The 12327-nt window shown below is 39.9% G+C and overlaps 5 protein-coding genes across 6 annotated transcripts in view; all 5 read left to right on the top strand.

Annotated features, from left to right (window-relative positions):
- Positions 1-3034, top strand: part of LOC104719858 (small G protein signaling modulator 1-like) — a 5217-nt gene extending 2183 nt beyond the window's left edge. Inside the window, exons 3-7 of one of the 2 annotated variants that reach the window (XM_019231281.1) lie at positions 18-67; positions 469-522; positions 724-832; positions 929-1441; positions 1962-3034. In XM_019231281.1, coding sequence (XP_019086826.1) covers positions 18-67; positions 469-522; positions 724-832; positions 929-1441; positions 1962-2912 — 1677 coding nt within the window. In that variant the 3' untranslated portion in view covers positions 2913-3034. Of the gene's footprint in view, positions 1-17; positions 68-468; positions 523-723; positions 1847-1961 lie in introns of both variants that reach the window. The other variant, XM_010437842.2, reaches the window with a different exon arrangement.
- On the top strand, positions 3183-6998 carry LOC104719860. The gene is made up of 14 exons (XM_010437843.2): positions 3183-3783; positions 3898-4017; positions 4230-4299; positions 4649-4762; positions 4913-4996; positions 5114-5164; positions 5339-5368; positions 5491-5553; positions 5645-5710; positions 5816-5944; positions 6077-6112; positions 6198-6317; positions 6426-6617; positions 6729-6998. Exons 1-14 carry the CDS (start codon positions 3305-3307, stop codon positions 6837-6839), a joined length of 1665 nt encoding a protein of 554 aa, XP_010436145.1. The 5' UTR covers positions 3183-3304; the 3' UTR covers positions 6840-6998.
- LOC104719861 lies at positions 7132-8520 on the top strand. Its single transcript, XM_010437845.2, has 6 exons — positions 7132-7322; positions 7402-7620; positions 7730-7809; positions 7934-8009; positions 8131-8238; positions 8340-8520. Exons 1-6 carry the CDS (start codon positions 7188-7190, stop codon positions 8364-8366), a joined length of 645 nt encoding a protein of 214 aa, XP_010436147.1. The 5' UTR covers positions 7132-7187; the 3' UTR covers positions 8367-8520.
- On the top strand, positions 8646-10659 carry LOC104719862 (UPF0160 protein). The gene is made up of 7 exons (XM_010437846.2): positions 8646-8928; positions 9087-9233; positions 9340-9438; positions 9585-9776; positions 9913-10032; positions 10120-10191; positions 10272-10659. The coding sequence occupies exons 1-7, from the start codon at positions 8668-8670 to the stop codon at positions 10494-10496; spliced, it is 1116 nt and encodes a 371-aa protein (XP_010436148.1). The 5' UTR covers positions 8646-8667; the 3' UTR covers positions 10497-10659.
- Positions 10974-12080, top strand: LOC104720713. Its single transcript, XM_010438589.1, has one exon. It carries the CDS (start codon positions 10974-10976, stop codon positions 12078-12080), a length of 1107 nt encoding a protein of 368 aa, XP_010436891.1.

Consider the following 12327-nt stretch of genomic DNA (forward strand, 5'->3'; position numbering starts at 1 on the left):
TTTTTTTTTTGTTTCAGGGTGTACATCCAAGCATCAGACCAGAAGTTTGGCCGTTTCTCCTTGGAGTGTAAGAATCAGCATCTTTGTCACTGTTCCTTGTTTTATATATACTTTTGTCTTTTGCGGCCACTGTGAGGATTTTTCTGTTCGGCCTTATTATGTTCATCATACGCATGCATGTTCTAAATGTTTGAAGTGTAGATTTTTCTTTGGGGTTGGCTATTGATGTTATTTAGGTTTAGGGTTGAATAAATAGAGTAACAGTAAAATATACGTCCTTAACTAGGAGATGGGGCCTTTTATGTTTTTCTTCCAAGACTGATTTCTAAGATTAGTCCTAGTTATGCCAAACTCGCAAGCCGCTGTTCTACATTCCGTTTACTTTGATAATGATCCCTGTGTAAGCTATTAGTACTCACTCTTTATCATCCCGACACATTGTAACCTTTTTCTTCTTACCTCTCACAGGTATGACCTAAACAGCACCAAGGAAGAAAGAGATTCTATTCGACAGCTGAAACAGTACGTTCACTTATACTTATTAAGTTTATGTCTTCTCAACTTTCCACCAATGTTACGTTTCCCATTTTCCTCTTTTCTCTTAGTTGGCCGCTGGTAATATTTTGATCAAACTAGGGCGAATAAGTAGTAGTTTGGAACTCCTATCACTTAGATTTCGAGTCAGTTTGTAATTAATATTTTATATATCTGGTAATTATGCAGGAAGGAATATAAAAGCCTGCGTAGACAATGTCGCGAGATTCATGAACGCAATAAAAATGGCTGCGACTCAAAGCAGACAGCTCAGAACAGTAATACTGGAGACAGTCAGGTTCTTGATTCCCATGATATTGAGGAAGTCGATAGTTCCACAAGATCCGTAACAGTAAAGGAATCAGAGAAGTTAAATTCCAAATCCATTATGCAGGATGAGAACTGTGAAAAGAGTGATGTCACCATTGAAGATGCTGCTGCTAATGACTCAGACTCAACCAACCCTGAAGAAACCGAGACTTCACCTCTTCTAGCTAACGAAGAAGCAGAAAGCCAGAATACTGTTACCCATGAAAAAGACAATTTGTCTCCATCATCAAAGCCAAAATCACAGGCTGCAGAAGAGGATTTCATCACAACTAATGACTCAGACTCGACCAATCCTGAAGAAACCGAGACTTCACCTCTTCCAACTAACGAAGTAGCAGAAAGCCACAATACTGTTAACGAAGAAAAAGAAAATTCTTCTCCATCATCAAAGCCGAAATCACAGGCTGCAGACGAGGATTTCATCACAACTAATGACTCAGACTCGACCAACCCTGAAGAAACCGAGACTGCACCTCTTCTAGCTAACGAAGAAGCAGAAAACAACAATACTGTTAACCAAGAAAAAGACAATTCGTCTCCATCATCAAAGCCAAAATCACAGGCTGCAGACGAGGATTTCATCACAACGTGGCAGAGAATTATCCGCCTAGATGCCGTGAGAGCAAATGACGAATGGGTGCCCTACTCACCGTCTCAAGCTGCTGTTTCTGAGACAAAAGCCCGGGGTATAGCCATACAGGTTGGTCTCAATGACTACGACCACTTGGAACCCTGCCGGATATTCCATGCAGCCCGCCTGGTCGGGATCCTTGAAGCCTACGCTGTCTACGATCCAGAAATCGGTTATTGTCAAGGAATGAGCGACTTACTATCTCCTTTAATCGCAGTGATGGAAGATGACGTCTTAGCATTCTGGTGCTTTGTCGGGTTCATGAGTAAAGCACGGCATAATTTCCGGCTAGACGAGGTTGGAATCAGGCGACAACTCTCAATGGTATCGAAAATCATAAAATTCAAAGACATTCACTTGTACCGACNCAACTAACGAAGTAGCAGAAAGCCACAATACTGTTAACGAAGAAAAAGAAAATTCTTCTCCATCATCAAAGCCGAAATCACAGGCTGCAGACGAGGATTTCATCACAACTAATGACTCAGACTCGACCAACCCTGAAGAAACCGAGACTGCACCTCTTCTAGCTAACGAAGAAGCAGAAAACAACAATACTGTTAACCAAGAAAAAGACAATTCGTCTCCATCATCAAAGCCAAAATCACAGGCTGCAGACGAGGATTTCATCACAACGTGGCAGAGAATTATCCGCCTAGATGCCGTGAGAGCAAATGACGAATGGGTGCCCTACTCACCGTCTCAAGCTGCTGTTTCTGAGACAAAAGCCCGGGGTATAGCCATACAGGTTGGTCTCAATGACTACGACCACTTGGAACCCTGCCGGATATTCCATGCAGCCCGCCTGGTCGGGATCCTTGAAGCCTACGCTGTCTACGATCCAGAAATCGGTTATTGTCAAGGAATGAGCGACTTACTATCTCCTTTAATCGCAGTGATGGAAGATGACGTCTTAGCATTCTGGTGCTTTGTCGGGTTCATGAGTAAAGCACGGCATAATTTCCGGCTAGACGAGGTTGGAATCAGGCGACAACTCTCAATGGTATCGAAAATCATAAAATTCAAAGACATTCACTTGTACCGACACTTGGAGAACCTTGAAGCAGAAGACTGCTTCTTTGTATACCGTATGGTGGTTGTTTTGTTCAGAAGAGAACTAACATTTGAGCAGACGCTGTGTCTCTGGGAAGTAATGTGGGCAGATCAAGCTGCTATACGAACTGGGATTGCAAAGGCAACATGGGGGAGAATCAGGTTACGAGCGCCGCCTACAGAAGATTTGTTGCTTTATGCGATAGCTGCGAGTGTATTGCAGAGGAGAAAGACGATCATAGAGAAATACAGTGGGATGGATGAGATAATGAAGGAATGTAACAGCATGGCTGGTCATCTTGATGTTTGGAAACTTCTAGACGATGCTCATGACTTAGTCGTCAATCTTCACGACAAGATCTAAGAATTATATATCTCACCCGTGTTCCGTCTCTTTTACTTGTTTGTTGCTGCCCTCTTTGTTATTGTTACATAAAATGTAATAAAAACAACATTGTCCAAAAACGCTTGAAAATGTCTTCTTCATTATTTGCTAAATCAAAATGTACAATAGAAATACTGTTAGCCATAGGGAACCTGCTGCGGTGAAAAGAAGGATTTGACTTTTATTTGGTCTTAGGAGCCTCTAGGTGAACTAGAGGTATTACCGTAACAAACAGTTCTTCGTTTTCTTTTTTCCATTTTCCAAAATATCAGATCTCTTCTTCTTCCTTCCTCCGCTTGAGACTTTTAGATTTATTTTGTGATCAGGCTCGGACTGTAAGATACTGCAACCTCTGTTAATCATCTTCTCTTATGGCGGATACTGTTGAAGAGCCTCAATTGCAAAATGGAACGGCACCAAGTGAGTCAGAAACCGAACAAAGTCCGACTCCGGAACCACAACTCCAAACTGAGCCCAAACTTGCCGGAGAAATTCCGGAAATAGAAACGGATGCGACGCTGGAGGTGACCGATGCGACGCCGGAGGAAGTACAATCTGAGGTAAAGCCGGAAGGAGTACAATCTGAGGTAACCGATGCGAAGCCGGAGGAAGTACAATCTGAGGTAAAGCCGGAGGAAGTAAAATCTGTGATAACCGATGTGGATCTGTCGCCGGGAGGATCCGAGGAGATCCCGATCCAGTTGAAGGAGGCTGATCAGGAGTCTTCTTCTTCTTCTGTTCTGAAGAAAGAAGATGAGGGGAATAAGACCTTTACCATGAGAGAGTTGCTTAGCGAATTGAAAAGCGAGGAAGGAGATGGCACTCCCCACAGTTCCGTTTCTCCCTTTAGGTTTCTTCTCTCTCTCTTTCTCTTTAATTTTCAGCTGGTTTGACTTGATCATGTAACTACTTTTTGGAATTTTGGTTAACTTTGTTTGTGCTTTTGTCTTGTGATTTTGCTCAGTCGAGAAAGTGCTTCTCAACCAGCTGAGAACAATCCTGCAATGGATCTGATTAACAGGATCCAAGTTAACGACGAAGAGGGCCGATCTCGCCAGCGTGTTCTTGCATTTGCTGCCCGCAAGTATGTTTACACTTTCCATCTCCTGATTAAGTTTAGACAAGAATTGCAATCATGGAATTTTTTGCTTTGTTTCAAAGTTAGTTGGTTGATCACCGAGTTAGATTATAGATACAGAGATTTAGTAAAATAGTTTCAAAGTTGCGCATTGGGAAGCTTGATATTTTATGTTTGTGCTGTTTTGGGAGCTGAAGTTATAAGCTGCAACTTTGTAGGTATGCTAGTGCGATTGAGAGAAATCCAGATGATCATGATGCATTATACAACTGGGCACTTATACTCCAGGTTTGGATTCTTCGTTTATAGTATTTAGCAGTTCTCTCTTTCAATCCCTTTCTTGATCTCTTATTCTCTCTTATATGTGATTGGCTTTCGTTGGATATATTCATATGGAAGTAATTAAAGTGGTGAATTAGATTTGGTCTAGAATTTGCTTGCAAGTGTTGAAGGAAACAATCGAAAGATAGCTGAAACATACAGTTAAAAATCATAAACACTGGGCATGAGATATAACTATGTCTGTAAGAGCTTACAAGTGTCAGTCTTTGGGGAGACGGGAGACCAGAACTTCTTTCGTTCATATGCTATTACTGGGAATGATACTGAATTCATTACTTGTCATATATCTCCACAGGAAAGTGCTGATAATGTCAGCCCAGATTCTGTTTCACCTTCTAAAGATGATTTGCTTGAGGAAGCTTGTAAGAAGTACGATGAGGCAACCCGTCTCTGCCCGACGCTTTATGATGTATGTATGAATAGGACTCTATATCTGTTTCTGGTTGATGTATCTGCAAATTCAATATAATAACTTTCACAATCATAACCAAGATAATTGTTATCTTCCGTGCATAAATGGCTTCAACTTTTATGTATGACGTGTTTGCATCTTTGACAGGCTTACTACAACTGGGCTATTGCAATCTCTGATAGGGCAAAGATGCGTGGTCGCACAAAGGAGGCTGAAGAATTATGGGAACAGGTAAGTAATATTGCACATGATATGACCTTATCCTGCTAATTGTGAAACCTATATATACTGTAGTTTGATCTCAAATTCTAATACTAAAGAAGTGTTTGTTTGGCCTTCTGATTCCAGGCAACTAATAATTATGAAAAAGCTGTCCAGCTAAATTGGAACAGTTCCCAGGTATTGTCCTTCATCCACTTCATCTGATGTACAAACTTCATGTACCGTCTTGTTTAAACCAAACCTTTGTCAACTATGTTATGTCCTTTTTAAGCATGTGTCATCAATTGGCTAGTTCAATATTTTTCGTCTTTTGATTATCTGAGATATGATTTAAACTATCAATTTCTGCAGGCATTAAACAACTGGGGACTGGCGCTGCAGGTAACCTAGCGACATTTGTTTATCTCTATGAGTTGCTGTGATATATAAAGATGTGCCTATTTCAGAACAAAAAAAAACTATGATGCTAAGAAATTAGGAATATACCCTGGGTTTTTCATTAGGAACTCAGTCAAATTGTTCCAGCTAGGGAGAAGGAAAAGGTTGTTCGAACTGCTATTAGCAAGGTGCTTATTCGACTTTTGAACTAATGTAAACTCTGGACCTGACATACATGATTGATTTCTTATTCTCCATTACACTTGTTTTACCATACAGTTTCGGGCAGCAATCAGGTTGCAATTTGATTTCCATCGAGCCATATACAACCTTGGAACTGTTCTTGTAAGTTCTGCTTGAATTTTTTTTGACAAAACTCCTACACGCAGCCGCAGGTTATGATTTGATTTCAGTCCAGTTAATTGACCACTCCTTATAACACATTTACAGTATGGATTAGCAGAAGACACACTTAGAACTGGGGGTTCGGGAAACGGCAAAGACATGCCTCCTGGTGAGTTATACAGCCAATCTGCCATCTACATTGCTGCAGCTCATTCGTTGAAGCCAAGTTACTCAGTAAGCCTTATATTCATTTTGTGCTGGAATCAAAGATGAATGAGTCATATTTCTATAGCATAAGATTTAGAGCCAGACTTAGATTAATCGCTTCAACTTCTTTGGGTTAGGCTGATCCTTTTCTTGGTCTAGGTTTACAGCAGCGCTTTGAGGCTTGTTCGCTCCATGGTACGTCCCTACTTCCACACAAAATCAAGTTGATATTTTATTTGTGGAAATGCCTCGAAATAAATTGAAGTATTGATGTTGACAGCTACCTCTACCACATCTAAAAGTTGGATATCTAACAGCACCACCCGTGGGCAACTCACTTGCTCCTCACAGTGATTGGCAACGCACGGAGTTTGAACTCAATCACGAGAGGCTTCTACAGGTACACTCTTACTTGGAGTATCCTTAGAACTATGTACAGAGATTCAAAAGATGATGAATAGTGTTTCTATAGAGATTCAAAGTCGTTACATAACCCGGTGTCGTGTAGGTACTGAAACCTGAACCAAGAGAAATGGGACGAAACCTGTCAGGAAAATCAGAAACAATGAGCACAAACGTGGAGAAGAAGACGGTAAAAGTGAATATAACAGAGATTGTGTCAGTGACCCCTTGTGCTGATCTTACTCTACCTCCTGGTGCTGGTCTCTGCATTGATACCATTCATGGCCCAGTCTTCTTGGTAAGTCTCCAAAATCCTGATTTTTGGTTTAGGAACTATTGGAACCGGGTATCGTTTGGATTGTTAGTTGTGCTGTGGTGAACCAAATGAAACAATTGAATTGGATAACAGGTTGCAGATTCATGGGAGTCATTAGATGGATGGCTGGATGCGATTCGTTTGGTTTACACAATTTACGCGAGAGGGAAGAGTGATGTTTTAGCCGGTATTATCACTGGTTAACAAAACCTCAAACCTTTTTTCATAATTATTTTGCTATTTCATTGTTAGTCTTGTGATGTATGATCTTAGTGAAATATTTTTGTTGCAAAGAATTCTCATTTTCAAACATAATTTTTCTTTTTCTCTTTTTGGAAATTACAATGGGATAATTACGGTTTTTTTACTTTTCTTTTCTTTCTGCGTGTCTCAAAATTCCCAAAAAAAAAAAAATGATAATCTAAATATTGGGCTAATGAGCCCATAAGTGTGTAGGCTTTAACGGCCCATTAAAACTCCGCCTCTTCTCTCACACTTCTCTCTCGTGAAAATCGCTGTCAGTTTCCGAAGGATCCACCGAGCTCAAAAACAATGGCGTCTCTGTCGTGTCTCTCGATTTGCGGACTTTCATCCTCCGCCTCTCCGTATACCAAGCCTCGGCTACTTTCTTCTTCGTCTCCGTCGCCGCGCCCTACTTTAGCCTATCCCTTACAAAACCCTAACAAGGTGATTGATCAAGGCTACCAAATTTCCTCCTAGAATGATTCTCTTGATATATCTCTCAATTCCTTTCTTTACTTGTCAGCTATGTAGGAAGGTAATTTGCAAAGCGGATTTTTCACAGGACGCACCACTAGTAACAGCCATTGGTGCTTGTATCCTCAGTTCATTTGTTTTTCCAGTGGCGAAACGAGTCAACGATGAGGAGGAGGAGGAAGAAGAAGAGAACTCAGCGATTGTTTCAACTGATTTGAGATTAGCTGCTATGGGAATCATCAGCTTCATCCCTTACTTCAATTGGCTGGTTTGTTTTCATTTCTCTAAATTTCCTATTTTAAAAAAATCTCCATTCTAATCAAAACTCTAAACAAATTCGAATTGTTTTTTTTTGGTTGATGAAATGGAGAGAACAGAGTTGGGTCTTTGCTTGGCTTGACACTGGGAAATCTCGTTATGCTGTATATGCTCTTGTTTATCTTCTTCCTTACTTGAGGCAATCATCTTTTGTTACACAACACCATTTTGTTACATTGTTGTTCATATGAAATCTTGAAGAATCCAAATTGCTTCGTATATACGTGACTTTGGTCATCTTGTTGTATCCAAATGTTTTGCAGTTCGAATCTGTCAATTTCTCCAGAAGATAGCTGGTTACCAATTACAAGCATTGTCTTGGGCATTATTCATGTTCAGGTTCTGATTGTTATGTCTTTTTTTTTCAAATCAAGCTCTTTGGTTGCAACAACATACTTTGGTGTTTTTAATCTTGTATCCTCCTTGTTTGTTTTTTTTTTTTTTTTGGGTGGGTGGATAGCTTGAAGCAAGCATTGCAAATGGTGATGTTGAGACACTTCGATTCTTCAGAGACACATCTGAAGACTTTTCATCTAAGAAAAGAATCCATTTTGACAAACATTCCAAGGTAACTTTAGTATCTTTATTACAAAGAGAAAGACTTTCAAATTCAATACATAACTGGAGTTTTGATTTGTCTTTTTTTTTTTGTTGTTTTTGCATTTGTAGGGTAAAAACCGTGACGATGAAAATTAAGAAAAACCCCAAAAGACACATAGAGAATAAATGAATATTTTGTAACAAACCTTTAGCTATGTATTAGCTTTGTTAATTTAATCTTCCTCGAAAACAAAATCATTTTTTTCTTCCACATTTGATTTTTTTTATACACCAACGTATTAAACCTGTATTTGAATTTGATGACTTTGTAAAAATTTGGTAACATGAAATGCAAATTAAAAACAAAAGAAACTTAAGAGGCCCATGGGCCTATACTATTAAGCGTCGTATAAAAAGGCGGAAGAGGCCCATTTGACATTGTATCAGACTTCGTGAGATGTTTCCGGTAACGAAAGGTTTAATCAGAAACTTGTCCTTGTTCCAACTTCGTCTTCCTCCTCTCGTAGCAGCAATGGCTCCTTCAAGCGTCGTTAGGGTTTACTCCACTGCTACCTCCCCTTCTCCTTCAGAGCTTTCCGTCAAGAAAGTTGGTACTCATAATGGAAGCTTTCACTGCGACGAAGCTCTCGGGTGCTTCATGATTCGCCTCGTCGATAAATTCTCCGGCGCTGATATCGTCCGTTCTCGTGACCCTAAGGTAACAATCACAGAAACAATCCTCAGACTGTTTAAGAAATGAGTCACTGATTAGTTGCTAGAAATTGCCTTCTTCAGATTTTGGAATTAGGGTTTCTTTGATGGTCATTTGTGAGGTGGTGGTTGATAAGATTCTCGTTTGTTGTATGTTACATGTAGATATTGGCAGAACTTGATGCAGTGCTTGATGTTGGAGGTGTTTATGATCCGGAGCATGACCGTTATGATCATCACCAGAAAGGTTTTGAAGAAGTGTTTGGACATGGCTTCAACACTAAGCTCAGTAGTGCTGGTCTTGTTTACAAGGTTAGACAAAAACCTACACCATGGTGTTTGTTTGCTGTTTGCTCTTCTCACTAAGATTTCAATTTTTAAGTTCTAACTGTTGTTGTTGTTGTTGGTTATACTTCAGCATTTTGGTAAGGAGATCATAGCTAAGGAGCTTAATGTTGATCAAGACCACCCTGATGTTCTTCGGTTGTTTTTAGCTGTCTACAAGAGCTTCATGGAGGTGATTGCAGATTTTCCATTTTTAACTCAAAATTTTGAGTTTCCTTTTATCATTGTTGGCTTGCTCTAAGTGCATTATTGGTTATTCTTCATATGGATATCAATTCTTGTTTGTTTTGATGACTTTATGTTGCTTAATATTTACAGGCAATTGATGCTGTGGACAACGGAATAAATCGGTATGATACAGATCAGCCTCCACGATATGTGAACAACACACATCTCTCCCCAAGAGTTGGAAGATTAAATCTGGATTGGATTGACCCTGACCAGTCACAAGAGAAAGAGAATGAAGCTTTCCAGCGTGCAATGGCTCTAGCGGGAAAAGAGTTCCTCGAAGTAAGTTCGCTTTTATATAACACTATATGTGCTTATTAGTTTTCTCTGTCCATTGCAATGTTAGTTTCCCAGAGACATAACATGTTTCATAAACAAATATAAAGCTTATGGTAGCTTCTTTTACATTGTGCTGTAGAGTGTCCAGTTTCATGCAAGATCATGGTTACCGGCTCGATCAATTGTGATTCAGTGCCTTGAAGAAAGATTCAAGACAGACCCCAGTGGTGAGATCATGATATTGAATAAATTCTGCCCTGTAAGTGTTTCAATACCTCCATTCCGCTTATCGATGCCAGTACTATTTGGAGTCTTAAGATTATAACTCTGGTTCTCTTGTGAGCAGTGGAAGCTTCATTTGTTCGAGCTTGAGCAAGAAATGAAGATTGAGCCTCTCATCAAATACGTCATCTACCAGGTACACCAACCTTCTAAGATAGCATCTGTCATTAAATAATAGATCTTTAAAACTGGTCTGAAATGTGAAAAAAAAAACAGGACGAACGAGCAAAGCAGTGGAGAGTTCAAGCAGTGGCGGTTGCACCAGACAGGTTTGAGAACCGGAAGCCTCTCCCTGAGAAATGGAGAGGCCTTAGGGATGAAGAACTCTCTAAAGCAGCTGAGATTCCCGGTTGTGTCTTCGTCCACATGAGTGGCTTTATCGGCGGAAACCAATCCTACGACGGCGCTTTATCCATGGCCCGAACCGCCCTCACTCTCTGACTCAGCATCACATGATCATTTCGCCCATTAACCCATTGAGAGAGAGGGAGAGAAATGATTTTGTTCTACAATTTCTGTTTTCATTGAGTCAGCTGAGAAACCCATTGAATGAATTTTCTTTGAATGGAATCATATCATGTTAAAACGTTTGTGATTTATTTTCTTCAAGGTTTTAATTACAAAATATATTAACTTTGGTCAAAAAAAAAAAAAAAACATTTGAATATTTAAGTTTCATAATTTCTAGGAAAAAAAAAGGTTTATTTGAGCAAAGAAAAAGAAAATCAGTTTATAAATTGATATTTTACCCAAAAAAAAAAAAGAAAAAAAAGGACATATCGTCGAACAGATGGAGCGCAATACACGATCTCTATGATCGGAGATATTTCACCTTTTTATTGGGACTTCTCTCTTAATTTCGCTTTCAGATAGTTCCCGAGATCGAGATTGTTTAGCTGCGTCGCTAAAGAAGAATCTATGGCGATCTCAGGCGAAGGAGACAAAGAAGAAGCTGTTACTCCAATCCCAGATGGTAACAAGTTCGTATACCAGATCCTCAATGGTCCAAACGAACAATGTTTTGATAATTTCCGAATGGATAAGCCTGTCTTCTATAAGCTCTGTGATCTCTTTCAGACCAGAGGCTTATTGCGTCACACTAACCGTATCAAGATCGAGGAACAGTTAGCAATCTTCTTGTTCATCATTGGTCATAATCTTCGAACTCGAGCTGTTCAAGAACTCTTCTGTTACTCTGGTGAAACCATTAGCCGCCACTTCAACAATGTTTTGAATGCAGTTATTGCAATCTCCGTTGATTTGTTTCAATCCAGTCCCAATTCTGATACCCTAGAGGATGATGATGATGATCCTAGATTCTATCCTTATTTCAAAGACTGTGTTGGTGTTGTTGATAGCTTTCATATACCTGTAATGGTTGGAGTCGACGAGCAAGGTCCGTTTCGGAACTGCAATGGACTTCTTACTCAGAACGTTCTTGCAGCTTCTTCCTTCGATCTTAGGTTCCGTTACGTGTTAGCTGGCTGGGAAGGTTCAGCTTCTGATCAACAAGTTCTCAATGCAGCTTTGTCTCGGCGTAACAAGTTACAAGTCCCTCAAGGCAAATACTACATTGTAGATCACAAGTACTCGAATCTTCCTGGCTTTATCGCGCCGTATCACGGTGTTTCAACCAACTCAGGAGAAGAAGAAGCAAAGGAAATGTTCAATGAGCGACACAAGTTGTTGCACGGAGCTATTCGCCGGACTTTTGGAGCTTTGAAAGAACGGTTTCCCATTCTGACATCAGCTCCACCGTATCCTCTGCAAACACAAGTGAAGCTGGTGATTGCTGCTTGTGCATTGCACAACTACGTCCGCTTGGAGAAACCAGATGACATGGTGTTTAGAATGTTTGAAGAAGAGACTATGCCGGAAGCAGGAGAAGATAGAGGAGTGGCGGCTTTAGAAGAGGGGCATGAACATGGGTTTCCACCAGACGAAGTTGGAGATAGTTTAAGGCTAAGAGATGAGATCGCATCTAATCTCTGGAACAATTATGTGCAAAATCTGTCTACCTTTTAAATAAATGTTAGCTTCTTTAACAGTTTTTTTTTTTTTTTAGTTTGTTAAGTAAAAAAAATTTCTTTACATCAAATCAAATATATCCAAACACCAAATGTAATGTAACACCAATCTCAGGGGAAGAGAAGACACCAAAAGAAGAGTAAATATCAAAATCAGGAGATGATCACAGCTTTTTGCTTTTTCGTAATCCATTTCCGCTTTGCGTTCTCTATAGCATCCTCTTTCAGTTTCAGTAGATCTTGGA

Source organism: Camelina sativa, chromosome 10 (genome assembly GCF_000633955.1).
Source record: "Camelina sativa cultivar DH55 chromosome 10, Cs, whole genome shotgun sequence".
Taxonomy (NCBI): Eukaryota; Viridiplantae; Streptophyta; class Magnoliopsida; order Brassicales; family Brassicaceae; genus Camelina; species Camelina sativa.